Source organism: Halichoeres trimaculatus, unplaced genomic scaffold (genome assembly GCF_033239565.1).
Source record: "Halichoeres trimaculatus isolate MK-OKI-2021-1 unplaced genomic scaffold, fHalTri1.1 fHalTri1_scaffold_5, whole genome shotgun sequence".
Lineage (NCBI taxonomy): Eukaryota > Metazoa > Chordata > Actinopteri > Labriformes > Labridae > Halichoeres > Halichoeres trimaculatus.
The window spans coordinates 1,130,001-1,145,800 of NW_027437183.1; the positions used below are offsets into that span (position 1 = coordinate 1,130,001).

The window sequence follows — 15,800 nt, forward strand, 5'->3', positions numbered from 1 at the left end:
TAGCTTCCAAAAACTGCTAACTGCTGTCATTTCGACAGGAATGAGCTGATTAATTACTAACATGACTGTAGATACCTGAGAGTAAAGTATGGGTCCCTGTATGTTCAAGCTTTCGACTTTTTCCACCAACAAGCTTCTTTTAAAATGTAAAACTATGAAAAACTGAAAAACCCATTTTATCCTGCAGTTCTTAAAGGCACCACTAATTTGTGTCATTTTTTTTTCTTTTTAGAGAAGCTTGGCAAACAGTTCATCAGGAGGACTCTGAGACCCTCAATCAGAGACCAGGAGAGGTGAATAAAAGCGGTGGGAGCTCGGTACCTTTCCTGTGACAGACCAGAGACTCCACGCTGATGTGAAGCTTCCTCAGCTGAACGTCCAGATTCTCAAAGTGCTGCTGCTTCTCCTCGAACCACTGAAACACACACACAGGAATTAGTCTTAAAAAATGTCCCAAAATAAAGTAAATAATGTTTAATCATTAAGAAAAAAAACATTTTTATCTTCTTTCCTCTCCTTCCCTAACGACCTGCTTCCTTTTCTATTCTTGTTTTGTTTCATCTGTCCTTGTTTCCTTCCCTTTTCCATTTCTTCCTAACTTCCTTCCTTTCCTGAAACCTTGACTCCTTCCTTCCTCTTTCCCTTCCTTTGTTTCCTTCCCTCGCCTCCAATGCTCGTCTTCACTCACAGCGTCAGATTCGTTCATCTTGATGGTCATCTTGTTGACGGCGTCGGCGGCCTTGTTGACCATGCGGAGGAGTCCGGCGCTGCTCAGAGCCTGAGTGCTGACGGCCCGCGGCAACTGGACAACAAACAAACAAACAAACAAACAAAAGAAAAAACAACTTGACTCAGGAATTGTCATGGCTCCTCCACGCCGCTCTCCGCTCTGATTGTGATGTCGTCCACGTCCCCGCCCTCCTCGGACTAAATGAAGCCGCTTTATGTGCAAAAACCGCCTCAGACCCTCCCGTCCGTCTGTAAACAGGCTCATTTTTCTTCATTTTGGAAAAGTTTACTTTTTTATCAGACGTTCTGGGTTTTCCTCAGACGCCGGCGCTGATTTACCCCCCCCCCACCGACTCCTCTAAATCTCATTTAACAGGAGCGGCTGCAGCGAGGGGACGGCGCGGTCCCCGGGGCGCTCTGAGACGGAGGGACGCGGCCAAATGAGAGGAGGCGGGGGTTAAAATAGCTTTCAATCCCAGCCTGCTCAGACCCCCTCCTCCTCCTCCTCCTCCTCCTCCTCCTCCTCCTCCTCCTCTTCCTCTGGTTGTGTTTCATTAAGCGGTCCGGACCGGCCGACACGCTCGGTCAGGCTCCGAGTGATTCATCTGTTAAATCTGTGACACCAGGCCATTTATTCTGGACCCAACACAATCCCAGCCCTGGTTAGTGAGGAGGAGGAGGAGGAGGAGGAGGAGGAGGAGGAGGAGGAGGAGGAGGAGGAGGAGAGCCTGATCCAACAACACGAAACGTTACAGAGGATTTAGTCTGAGTGGAAATGAAGCGAGGAAACAGGGAACGCCGCAGACCCTTAAACCCTGAGGCAGTTTTTAGAGTCTGGCTGCAGACGGAGACTCGCCGCTTTGACCTCCACGAAAAAAGAGTCGGACAGAGGTTTTTCCTGGTTTGGAGGTTAGTCTGCTGTTTTTGTCCCCTCAGGAGGACGACTGTCAGAGTCTGGATCTCTAGTTCTGATTTGAAATGTGAAAAAAAAGACCCGCAAAGACCTCAGCCTGATCAGAACTTCACAACATGATATCTGTGATTGTTTACATCCAGGTAGTAGAGCTTTGGCCCCATTTACGCGACAACGTTTCATCCAAAAACACTAAAAATATAAAAATATATATAAATATATATATAAATAAAAACTATGCGCTCAAGAGAAGCGGAGCGGATTGTTACCGTTTCAACTGGAAACACCAGCTTACTGTTTACACGGCAACGGTGTCGGCAGCGTTTCAGAAAAATCCCCCTCTGGAGGCCGTTTTCAAAAGTTTAGGTTAGCTAAAACGCCGTTTCCATATAAACGCGAGGCTGAAACACAACAAAACTTTTGCGCTTCATCCTAAAACCGTTGTTGTATAAACAGCCCCTTAGATTATTACAGCAGCAGAGCTGCAGCTCCATCTAGTAGGGGGAGGCTGAACTACAGCTCAGACACAACAAAAGACTGATGTTTCAGGCTGATTAACACTGAAAAAAACTAAAACCTTATCAAGTGTTTTTGTCTTATTTTCAGTAGAAAATTTCTTTTTAGGCTCAATCTGAGCCTCATTCACCTGACCAGGCCAGAAAAATGTCTGATTTCAAGTTATTTAAAGACAAAATGAGGTCTGAATTGCTAATAACAAGTACAAAAGTTGTTACAGCAATTCAGACCTCATTTTGTCTTTAAATATTTTGTGTGATCAACCTTTTACTGAGATTTAAAAATTTGACAAAAACAGAAAAAAAGGAGGACAAGCAGCAAAAGTTACAAAAAATAAAAGTCACAGAGCTTGGGTGCATAAATACAAATATCAAGTATAATTAGACAGTTTTAACTTAAAATAAGACATAAACACTGGATAAGACTTCAGTTTTTTGCAGTGTACCTCTGAGCTTTCCAGGAACAGCAGGACGTCAGGATCCTTCAGCAGGATGGGGTGTTTCACCGTCCTCATCAGATACCTGAAACACAGAGAGGGAGCATCAGAGGGTCAGGAAAGTCTGTCTGAAACCAGAGGAAGAGGATCACCAACGAGGATCATCACAAGCTTTATCTGAAGCTTGGATCAAATATTCTCAGGGATGGGTACTGAATTAGTTACTTTTATAGGTACCGACCGGGTACTGATTCATGTAAAATCAAAGGTATCATGTTTTGGTACCTAACACATCATTGTGACAGTGAAGGAGTGGAAGAGTAGGAGATTTTCCATACTGGACATGAACACAGCATTATACGTTTTTTATATATTGAAGAAAAAATATGTTAAATTAAAGAAATTTGAGATAAAATTATTATTATTATTTTTTTTTTTCAAAAAAGTACCAGAAAATGGTACCGTTAAGTACCGATTGCCAGGTACAGGGCGTCGGTACTATATAGTTTATAATGTGAAAGGTACCCGTCCCTAAATATTTTTAATCAGAACTTTTTATTTAATAACAAAAAAACAACCAACTAAGTGAAAATTGAGAGAAGAAGATTATATTTCTAACTATTTTGGAGCCAAAATATGAAGGAAGTATAAATTTCACCAACAGAATATTGTCAAAAAAAAAACAAAATTAGTGTGATTCACACCGCAAAAACTTTAATCCTATCAAGTGTTTTTCTCTCATTTTAAGTAGAAACTGTCTTGTTATACCAGAAAAATGTCTTGTTTCGAGTTGAAAAAATAAGGTCTGAATTGTTTATAACAAGTTTTAAAAAAATCTGCCAATGAAACAAGAAAATTTGCTTAAAAATTTGCTTGAAACTGGAAAAATGTCTTCATAAAAGAAACTAAAAAATGCCTAATAAAACAAGTCAAACCAAGTTCAAATAAATTCATATTTTAGGATTAAAGCTGTAATAATGTGTTTGTGTTCAGCCAATCAGAGAAGAGTTCTAGAGCTCTGAGCTCCGTCAGCTGTCATTGGCTGACCTTCAGAATGTCAGCCCCGCCCACTTCTCACCAGCCTCCTTAGTATTCAATACACACAAATGCATTCACGCACACACACACACACACACACACACACACACACACACACACACACACACACACACACACACACACAGATAGGTATTGATCCTGATTAGTAAATAAATAAATAAATAAATAAAGACTGAAAGTTTTAAAAGCGTCAAAAATCAAAAAGTTTTAAGGAACTTTTAGGTGAGTTTTAGCGCCCCCTTCAGGCTCAGTTTGTCCTGAATCTTTTTTTCACTCAAACATGTCACTCAGTCTGAATATTCCCATTTTAACTGGTTGTTAACTGGTTTTTAGTTATAAAAAAAGAAGTTACATGGTTCCTGACTTCAGCTCTGAGATGTCAGATTGTCCTTGAATGCACCACAGAAGATGATGGAGCCAAGACCGAACTTTAAAAAGGACAAAGATCGATTGTTTGGGTGACTGTTTTACCTCTCGAGGGCCGACCTCCTCTTCTCCACGAAGTCGTTGGACGACTGGTCCTCCTTCCCCACCTTCACCTTGGTCATCCCTGCAGGGGGGGGTGGAGAAACAGGAAGTAAGAGAGAAAGACAGAGAAAGGCTCATTTCCATAACTGATGGAGACTCGTGACAGAAACTGACGCGAATAATCAACAAAACAAACACGTAAAGAGACGATCTGTCAGCGCTCACGGCTCACAGAGAAAACTCCAGATCCTCAACAAACATCTGACGTTTTCATTTTTATTTACTGTTTGTTTCTTTACCGGAAGATTTCTGCACCAAAAACTAATTTTACCACACTGAGAGTTCGCACAGATGCACGAACACCAAAGATTTAACTCTTGGAGTTTAACTCTGAACTCGTTTGAACCTTTTTGTGCAGAACTGAAACTAAAGATTATTTCTGGGTTAATCTGCTGATTAATCTCTAATCCAGTGAATGTTTGGATTGTAAATATTCTAAAAACTGTTGGAAATGTTTGCACAATGACCCAAAGTCCAAAGTTTACAAAGTTTTCTTTGTCAGGAAGAAAAAAGTCCTGAGCTGAAAATTATCAAACAAAGCTCAGAAATATTTTCTAATCCCTCCAACGTCACTGAACCGGAGAGAAGCGTGGAGTTTCAGAGGAGGAAACGTCTGAAAGAAGAAGAGGAGACACCCACAGGAAGGATGCAGGGAGGCTTTACTTACCCACAATGCTTTTCTCCGGCGCTGGAGGGACGATGTAACCTACGTGGAGGTACTTTGAGGCAAGTTTGCTGTGCAGCCCCAGGAAGTCGCTGAAACGCCGTTTGACTGCGAACTCATTGGACTTAAAGAGAGACATGGAGGTCTGGAGGAGGAGGAGGAGGAGGAGGAGGAGGAGGAGAAAAGACGGAGAGATGTTAGTGAACCTGAGTCCACAAAGACAGTTCCTGAGGTTTTGTTGTTTCAAAGACAGAAACAAACATTTGTCCCTAAGAGGAGTGAATGTAGTCGTCTTTGTATGGCCGCCATCTTTGTAGTTTTAGAGACAGAAGTGACCGTATTCAGACTACAAAGTGGCATTAAACAGTTTTTCAGACCAAGGAACACTTATCCCTCTGGAAAAATCTTGCGGACCACCACGAGCTAAATAATCCCAGAACAACGCCCCAGAGATCAAACTGATAGACGATAAACTCACATCACACACATTTCATGTTGTTGTATTTACAGTAACTGGAGTAAAAAAGTGCATTTAGTCCCTCATGGTTTGGTGTTTAGTTTAGTTTTTTGTTTTTTGTTTTTGTTTTTTTGATTAAGGGAGAAAATGCAGCCTATAACACATCAAATTTCCAGTATTTAAAAACTTAAGCTCTTAGATTAAATCAAATTACTCAACACTTTTATGAACCAATTTATTATTTATATAATTTACACAGGCAGCCACTTCCTAAAGTTTGTCCAGTTTTCTGATCTCTGAGACCATAATTTCTAACATCATGCTAAACTGAAAACGACTGAGATCATAAACTAATCTGAGTGAATCAGCTGAGGAATCGTTAGCCTGAGGCAGGGGTCCCCAAACTTTACTTTACCAAGGCCCCAAACTTTAGCTCCTGGAGCTCCTTTGGAAACAGACGTTTCAACATATGTAAAGAAATGTCAACTTTTCTAAGTATTTTCTAACTATTATTCTCTTTTTAATAATTATTAAATTTGTTTAGAACAGAAAGTTATTCAGAAACAAAATCCAGACTCACACATGTCGGTTGGTGCTAAAGGAAAGAAGATATTCAGAGCTCTGTACGCTGAGGTGGATCCTCCTTTCTTAGATAGAGGGAGAGCTTCAAAGTTTACTTTAGTATTTTAATAGTTTAACACGAGGCGCAAACCACCAGGTTGAAACAGCTCATGACATCATCATGCCAAAGGTGCGTTTGAGTACAATCGGAAACTTAAGAATATGATGATTATGGCGCTTTATGTGTTGTATGTTCAGGACAAATGGTGATTTTTTTTTTTAAATAAGAAATACAATGAAAATATTATTGTTATTATTATCATTATTATTATTATTATCATTGAAGTATTAAAATGGCTGAACAGAATAATATATAAATTGTTATATAATAATTATTATTATAATTATGATAAAAATAATAAAAGTAATAATTACTATTACTATTATTGTTATCATTATTATTATCATTATTATTATCATCAACTATAATAATAATAATAATAATAATAATAATAATAATAATAATAATAATAATAAATAATAATAATAATAATAATAAATAATAATTGTTATTATTGTTATTATATTTATTTTTAATTGTAATTACAATAATAATAACAATTACAAGATCTTATTTTTCCTAATTACTATTATAATAATTATGATAAAAATAATAAAAGTAATAATTACTATTATTGTTATTATTATTATTATTAACTATAATAAATAATAATAATAATAATAATAATAATAATAATAATAATAATTGTTATTATTATTATTATATTTATTTTTAATTATAATTATAATAACAATTACAAGATCTTATTTTTCCTTGCCTCTGATTATCTGAGCCCCCCGATATGTTGTTTTAATTACCGACTGAATTCAGTCAAAAGTACCAGGTACCAATTCACGTAAAATCAAAGGTACCATGTTTAGGAACCTGAACGCATCTTTGTGACTTTGAGAGAGTGGAAGCATTACAAGGTTATACACTAAAGAATAAATATGTTAAATCTAGAATATATTATTTAATAATTTATTATTAAAGAACTTGATATTTTCTACAACATAAACACAAAAGTACAAATAATTGGTACCGTTCAGTGCTGATACTGATTGCACAAACTGGGGATATCGACCACAAGCCTTTCATACTGAACTCTGCCCCCTGCTGGACATCAGAGAGAACGGCGGGCTGTAAACGCCATCGAAGAATTTAGATGCTACATCCACTCCTGATGAGTATTTAAAGCTGGAGTAAATCTTTTAGTAAAAATGAGGTTTGATGAAATCTCACCTTGGTCGTCACTTTGTAGGCCATGTACGCGTTCATCCCATCACCTGAAACACACACACACACACACACACACACACACACACACACACACACACACACACAGTCACATGAGTCTGTTTGCAGAGTTTAATTTCTCTAAACGGACAAACAGAGGAGCCTGAACCTGAGCCCAGATATCAGACTGGTTAAACTGGTTTCTGCTGGCTCCTTCCAGCAGATTGTTCAGAGTTACAACAGTTTTATTTACCCTGTATCTTAATAACTGGTCCATGTTTGCAGAGAGGGACTGACGGGACCAGGACCAGGATCAGGAGCAGAGAGAAAGACTCTGAGTCCTGAACTCACAACGCTCAGATCAGGTTTCAGCTCCTCAGAGAGACAGCTCTGTGGTTTCTCTAATGGATGTTTCATCTTCACACTGTTTGTTTGTGCAACGCTGTGCATATGAGAACCTGTAATGACTGAGAGCAGCCTGCAGGGGGCAGCGGAGCGGCTGCATCAATAATCCATTAGCAGAAAAATAAATGGTGATGAAGCAGAGTGCTCATCTCTGAGTTTCTGCTGACGGTGGACGAAGACAGAGAAGCTGATTGATCCATTGTTATATTCAGAGAGGGGGATTATGGGAAATGTAGTCTTAGCTTGCAAAAACACCCCAGCACTGACTTTAAATCTGCAGGACATGTGAAAGATAATCCAGGACGACTTAAAGTAAAAAAACAAAGATGAACTCACCGACTTTCTCGGGGTCAGACACGGATATGTGCATGTCGATTGAATCGCCGCCTTCCTCTTCTTCAATCTACGGGAAACAGGAATGAGTCTCTTAAAAAAAGTTTCCAGGTTATTTCCAGAACTTTCCTCCAAAGTTCAGCGACGAACGACACAGGAAATAACTCAAACAGACCAAAAGCTAAAAAGCTCCGAGCAAACTGAGTCAAAGTGCTGAAGTGTGTGTCGGTGTGTGTCGGTGGGGTTACCTCGTCGAAGGAGGAGTGTGTGAACATGTCGTCGTGGGCGTGGCCTATGCGTGGGGTGATGACAGAAATGGGAGGAGTGATGGGGGTGATGGCGGGCGACGGGCCGTCAGACAGCAGGACGTCTCTCTCTGGACTGTCCAACGACACCTCCTCCGTGGCTTCTGCCGAGAAAACACACGATGACGAGGTCAGCGCCGGGACAGGAAGTACATCACAGCTTCCTGTTCTCACAAACTGACGTGAACGCTGACGTTTCTTCTTCTCTGGTGTTACACCAACTTAAAAACTGAGAGTTTCTACGAAAAAAAAATGAATCTCACTGAACAGAGTTTATTTATTTTGGAAAAAAGGGAAATTTCCAGCAATTTGAGAGAGAGAATAGGTCAATGGTGTTCAACCTGTGGCTCTGGACCCTCATGTGGCCCTTTGACTCCTCTGCAGTGTCTCCTTGTAGCTTTAAAAATATGATTAAAATAAAGATTTTTTATTTTTCTTCCAGAGGGTATTGATGATTAAAGACACTGACACTAAATAAAATCCTAAGTTAACATTTAGTTGAACTAAATACGTATCACCTCGTGCAATAAAGCATTGAGGTTTTTTTTTTTTTTTGAGTTTTGAAAATATTTAAACATTTTTTGCCATTTTTTTATTTCAATATTTGACAAGTTTTCAAATTTAGAAAAAAAAAACATTTTTTGAAGGTTCTGCAAGCTTTTTTTTTTGTGAATTTAAAAATCTTTTGAATTTCTGCAAATTTTTCGGAATAATTTAAATTCCTTTTTTTAATTTGCAAATTTAAATTTTTTTTTACAATTTTTTTTTGCATATTTTTTAAATTCCTTTTATAATTATTGCAAAGTTTAAAATCTTTTGAATTTCCACAAATTTTGCCATTAATTTTAATTCCTTTTTTTTAAAAAAAAAAATTGCAACTTTTTTTTTTTTTTTTTACAAATTTTTTAAAATACGGCAAGTTTTTTTGAATTCCAATATTTTTATTTTTTTTTTTCAATTTTTTTAAATTGCAATTTTTTTTTTATTCCAAAATTTTGGGGAATTTTTGCCTTTTTTTTAACTCAATTTTTTTTTTTGAAAGATTTTACAAATTTATGAAAAATGTTGCAAATTTTACATTTTTTAAAAAATATTTGCAAATTTACTAAAAATAAGAAACTAAGACATTACATGTTCAATTTTTTTAACAACCGGAGCAATAAAACAACCCAAATTTGGATTATTTTGTTGTTTGGTCTCATGTGGCCCCACTTTCCAGGTAGTGAATGATTCAGAGGATTTGCTGGGATCGATAATGAGCTGGGTGAAGAAATTTCTCTATTTTTACCAACCACTAGATAAAGCGGTACCTGACCGACCAGCAGAGCTGAAAAACTGTGACATGATCTGATCTGTTAAAAGTTTCTTCTCTTTCTGGGCTTAATGTCAACAGTGCACTTCAACTGTTGAACACAAAACGACAAAAGCAAAATAAGGGACAAAGTATCTGGTACATTTTGAGTATTAGTGAAAATGAGGATGAGGATGGTCTGCTCACATCCTGGATGTGTTCGACCTGCTGCCCTCTGGCAGACGCTGCCGCCTGAACAAAGACAAACAGACAAACGACAGTTTCTCCCCCTGAGCCAAAACCACTCTGAGCTCAAATATACACAGATACAGCCCCCAACCAACACACACACACACACACACACACACACACACACACACACACATTTTCCACCCCTCTCATTGCGTAATAATCACCTTCCTCATCGTGTTTTTCTGTCTGTGTAAATTATTTCAAACACTAATGAATAAAAACGTCTTCCTGCTGTGAAATTATCACCTTCACTCTTCCTGTAATCCAACGTGTGTTGTTGCACTGCACTTTATAGAAAATCTGCCATGCAGCTCACTTTTTTAAGGCGATGTCTGATTTGAGAAAAAAAAGAAATGTTTTCAGTCGTTAACTTTATTTTCTTAAAGCTGCAGATTGAAGTCGTCACAAACTGATGAACTGAGTCGGTCTTTTCAGTCAGTGATGGACTGAAACAGCTGATCACCTGACAGAGACTGAACGACGAGGGACAACATCTGGAGACTCTGGATTAAGTTTCGATTCATAACTTCCTGTAAAGTCTGTTTGAAACGTCTGGTTTCACAGAAAACAAAACATTTCTGAACAGAATTTTAACAAAAATTAAATCAAATCAGTGATAACGTCTTCTTACCTTATGTGCATCAGAAAAACTAATCCTTATCGCTCCCTGTGGTGTCAGCCTGACTGAAGCTGAAGGTGTGTTTACCTGAGTTTTCTCACACACACTCAGCTGATCACTGAAACAGACTTTATCTCTCACTCAGCTCCAGGTTTCAGCTCAGAAAGTCAGGGTTTGTTGGATTCAAGATGCCGTACGGCCCTCTGGTGAAGCAGCAACCAGGTACAGATTCAGGAGAAAGGACAGAGGCCTGAGGCCCCGCCCCCTGACTTCTGATTGGTCAGCTGAAGACTCTAAATTCTGACTGTTTACCTGTCAACATCTGGTAAAATCTACTGACCACCTTTAGGCTAGTTCAAGCAAATAAAACTTAATTTAAATTTTTTTTTTAAACATTAATTTGAAAGAAAGAATTAGAAAATAAAATAAAAATGTATTTCATAAAAAAAAAAAAAATTAAAAAATATTTATATAGAATAAAACTGTAAAAACAATTTCAAAAAATTAAATAAATTTAAAAAAAATGTAAATATATTAATTAAAATTAATCATAAAAAGTTAAATTAAATAAACTAAAGAATATATTAAAAAAACTGTAAATTTTAAAAAAATAATTTAAAAAATAAATTTGATAAATTGCAATATATATATTTATATATACATATAAAATAAAAATTGTAAAAATTGATTTTAAAAAATAAACTAATGAATTAAAAATGTTTATTTAGAATAAAAATTGTAAAAATGAACTATAAAACAATTAATTTTATTAATTTTAAATTAAAATTGGGGCGCAAATTGAAGTATTTCAAGTGTTTGTCATTTATGCCCGTCCTGGACGGGTCAGTACCTGATCCAGTTGAGAAACCGGCCTCAGTGTGTGTGTTTGTGTGTGTACCTGCAAACAGGTCCTCTGGGTCGTCGTTGAACAGCGAATCCTGTTTGGGTCCGTTTGAGTTGGTGCTGATGTCTTGAGCTGTTAGACTGGCTGGTTCAGACTGAAACACACAAACAAACAAAGTGAGAATTCTTATCAGGCTGTCAGAAGGAGATGAGTTCACATTGGGTACCAAATCAGGTACTTTTAAAGGTACCGGCTCTGCCTGGCGAAGGCCAGCGGGGGAGGGATGTCCCGTTGTTATGGGCGGGGCTGTTTTTCAGTCCAAGTCCGCCACTGCATGTGAGTCAGTTCTTAGATTTACTGAGGGATCAGACGTCATGTTACAAGACAGCCGAAGAAAATGTTTCGCCCTCTGCTGGAGGAAAGCTGTATTTGTTATTCCACCCAGCTATTACACAAAGACTAAATTTATAACCTAACCATATATATATATAAATATATATATATATATATATATATATATATATATATATATATATATATATATATATATATATATATATATATATATATATATTTATATATATATATATATATATATATATATATATATATATATATATATATATATTTTTTTTACTTAAAAACACTAAAACAAAAAAGTCTTTTAATCTTTGTGAGTCTGTTTTTCCTCCCACCCCCTAGTTAATACCATACACCCAGTCATCCAGTCATTACTACAGTTGTTATCCTTTGGGGTCAGCTGTATTTAGGTGGGAGGCTGGGTTCACCTGCACAGGTTGACTATCACAGGGTTAACATGCAGAGACCCAGATAAATGTGCAGGCAGCGATGAAACAGGCTGTAAGCTGAGCCTCAGACTGAAAAACGTCTCAGAAAGGATCCCTGCAGAGAGAAAGAGCTTTTGGCAACAGAGGAGGAGGATTCTTGACCACAAACAGCTGTTACACCAAACCTCTTTCACTAAAACAGTCGTTTACTCTCAGATGACTCAGGAGATGTTTGTTTTCTGTTCGTTAGTTTGTTTATTTTCAGTGAGACACAGTTTGTTCAGGTCAAACACAATATTTGTCGGACAACAACTCAGAGTCCGACCCACCGGGGAAATGACTGTTTCTGTCACCAGAGTCCGCTGGCTTTGACGTAACAAGAGCTTCTTCATCGATCCTCTTTCTTTCACACTTTTCTGTCACTAAATCTCTCAGAAAAACCACACTGTCTGCTTGATTTCACCAAAATATCTCCACTTTCTCCTTTTTCCCGCAGCGGAGGAAAGAAGCAGCCGTCACATCTGGATCAGACGTGCTGACTCTGCATTTTCCAGAAAGAGGAAGAGGAGGAAGAGGAGGAGAAAGAGGAGGAGGAGGAAGAGGAAACCCTCCAGCAGCGTGTGTCATCCATCCTGCTGAAGCTGAGCTGCTCCACAAACAAAGCTGGAGGTGAGAGCGATGATGGATCAGCTGTTACCTCTGACAGAGAAATTAAACCAGCGACTCCGACTCAGCAGCTCAAATACTCCAGATTAAAGCTCCAAACACGTACTTACTTCAAAAAGAATACACTACATGTTATAATTCTGTCCGTAACCTTTCACCTGATTAATTATTTAACACTTGGTCAGAGTGAAGTCCTTCAGCGTCAAAGTTAATTTAAAGGCGTTAAATAATCTAATAAATCTTCACTCAAACAGATTTAGAAAGTTTTAAAATTCACTGAACATCCAGTGACTTAAATAATCTGGTTTAAAGAGAAACAAATCGGCCTTTAAGCCTCTTCCTGCAGCTTCATTAACACGTCTGAGGACAGAGCTGAACGACAGGAAGAGGAGAGGAAAGGAGGAAAGGTGGCAAGGAGCTTCCTCTTTCCTTACTCAGCAACAAACAGACAGCTCAGAGGAAACACACACACGTTAGCTCATTCATTCGTTCATAGGGGAGCTGTTTTTACTCTTTAAACACTAAAAAAATCAGAGTTCAAACTTATGCCTGAACCAACTTCCAGAAACTTCATCAAAAAATTCAAAAAATACATTTTACCAATAATAAAAACTAAATCAGACAATTTTAAGATGTTTTGCCATCTCAATAAGATTTATCAGACGTTTTGTTGAGCGAAGTTTCAAAATGAACATTTTCCCAGTTTTTTAAGCAGAAATTAAAATTCAATCCAACCAACTGAAAAAATCCATGCTACAACATCTGTGACTGTTTACATCCAGGTAGCAGAGCTTCAGGGGACAACATGGTGGCTCAATATACAAGATTGATATGTGGCAAGACTTTAGAAAACAACAAAAAAATAATAAGTTGAGCGATACTTTTAATTAATGTTATCAAACTCAAGTTGTTTTTTTTCTAATTTTCTGAATTTTTTTCCAAATGTTTGATAATTAAAAAAATATTTAAATTTCAAAAATTGTCTGATTTTTTTTCATATTTTTACGTTTTTTTCATAGTTATGTTTTTTCAAATTTTTTAAATTTCACATTATTCTTTTTTTACAAACTTTTGAAATTTCAAAAATGTAATTTTTGTGACTTTTTTGAATATTTTTCTATTTTTTTAGAAAAATATTTTGTTAATTTTTTTTAATTTCAAAATTTTCTAAAATATTTGAAAATTTATTGAAAATAAAAACTACGACATTACATGTTTAATTTTATAAATTCTTCCTCATAATTTTGCCCTTCTCATATAGATTACTGTTTTAGATTTTTACTATGTTTAGAATTTGTTACACAATTGAATTAAATCAAACTTGCCGGTTTGAGACTTCGATTGTCTCCCTTATCTCATCTGTTCACTGAACAAACGTCGTGTCTCCTAAACCCTAAAGTTGCTGAGTGACTACACTCACCACCTTACCACAGGATTGTCCGCTGTACATTTCATCTCAAGCAGTAACGCATCGTGTGATTTCTGCCTTTAAACAGCCAAAGAGGTGCTGTAATCCTGCTGTTCGTGCCTGTAAAGGTGGGCTCTACCTCCATTTTTCTCACCGTTGGTAGAGACCGTTGGTTTTCCTCGCTAATGAGCTGGACATGCATATGTACTCTGGTCTAAACCAGGACTTGAACCTGCAGCGCAAACAGAATGAGTCACAGCAGCGCTCTGAGCTAAATGCTAACAGCATGCTAACAGCATGCTAACAGGTTAAAATGTTTACTCTCTGATTAGCTTGTTTAAACGTAAATATTTACTGAATTACTGAGACTCAGAGTGAGCCGAGGGGAGAGTCACGAGTTCAGGAGCCATAAATCTTATTTCCATATCAGAAGACGAGCTCGCACGGTAACATGTTCAGCGCTTTGGATTAATTTACGTTCAGACGGAAATAAAAGCCACATGACGTCAGGAACACGTGAGACAGCAGAAAAGTTTGAGCTGATTTTCATGCTTCAGTTCTTTCTTTAGTGATGCAACAGCCTGTTTATATTCATTATGTCATCTGTTTGTTTTACTGTCAGGTTACACACACACACACACACACACACACACATACACACAGCAGTGTCAACTATGATTGGCTGCATGTTTGTTTTTGGAGGCGGGACTTGTGGTAAAATCAACTATTTAAACCAACGGTCTTCAACCTGCGGCTCTTTGACTCCTCTGCAGTGGCTCCTTGTAGCTTTAAAAAATATTGTTGAAATAAAGATCTTTTATGTTTCTTCCAGAGGGTATTGATGATTAAAGACACTGACACTAAATAAAATCCTGTGTTAACATTTAGTTGAACTAAATCTTCATCCCATCTGTCAATAAAGCCTGCCACCGCTCTACTTCACCTCCTACAACATCAACATCCCACCAACTTTCCATGCACCTGTGGCTAACCTCAAGTTTTACAGCCCTGGGAAGATAACTACATCTACAAAAAGACTCATCTGGAAGAAAATACTGATTTTAATTCTGTGTGGATGGATTCATTTAACTGAAAACGTGCAGGATTAATAAACATGATTAAAATGTGGGAAGGAATTAGCAAACAATGAAAAATGATAAAATGAGCAACAGAATTAATTTATGCTATCAAATTCAAGTTTTTTTTTTCTAAACATTTAAAAATTCCAAAACATTTCAAATTTCACAATTGTCTGAAATTTTTCATTTTTTTCATTTTTCAAAATATTTAAAAAAAAAATTTTTTTTTTTTTTTAATTTTAAAAACTTTTATTTTTTAAAATAATGTATTTACTTTTATTTGATTAATGTTAATGTAATAAATCATTGCAAGTTTTTTTTTTTTTTTTTCAATTTTTGAAATCTCAAATTCTTGCATAAATGTAGGAATTGCAGAATTGGTAAAGAGATTTCATATAGTTCTAAAAAGTTATATAAAAATTAAAGTTTTGCATATTTTTCGCAAATATTAAAAAAACGAAAGTTGTAAAATAAAAAAAAACTTTATTTTCATTTTTATTAATGTGAATGTTAAAAATAATTTAATTTTTTTATTTTGAAATCTCAAATTCTTGCATAATTGTTTCATAAAAAGATTTCATATAAATTAATAGAGTTTCATAAAGTTTTGCATATTTTTCACTTTTTTTTTGTTTTTGCAAATATTTAAA

General features: G+C 36.6%; 1 protein-coding gene across 2 annotated transcripts in view; it reads right to left on the reverse strand.

The window, feature by feature from the left end:
- snx2 (sorting nexin 2) overlaps positions 1-15,800 on the reverse strand; it is a 34,754-nt gene that overhangs the window by 10,673 nt on the left and 8,281 nt on the right. For both annotated transcript variants that reach the window (XM_074670921.1, XM_074670922.1), the window contains exons 2-10: positions 11,264-11,363; positions 8,147-8,307; positions 7,902-7,968; positions 7,167-7,210; positions 4,849-4,990; positions 4,125-4,203; positions 2,604-2,679; positions 689-802; positions 322-415 (exon numbers count right to left, since the gene is read on the reverse strand). In XM_074670921.1, the coding sequence (XP_074527022.1) occupies positions 322-415; positions 689-802; positions 2,604-2,679; positions 4,125-4,203; positions 4,849-4,990; positions 7,167-7,210; positions 7,902-7,968; positions 8,147-8,307; positions 11,264-11,363 (877 nt within the window). The remainder of the gene's footprint in view (positions 1-321; positions 416-688; positions 803-2,603; positions 2,680-4,124; positions 4,204-4,848; positions 4,991-7,166; positions 7,211-7,901; positions 7,969-8,146; positions 8,308-11,263; positions 11,364-15,800) is intronic.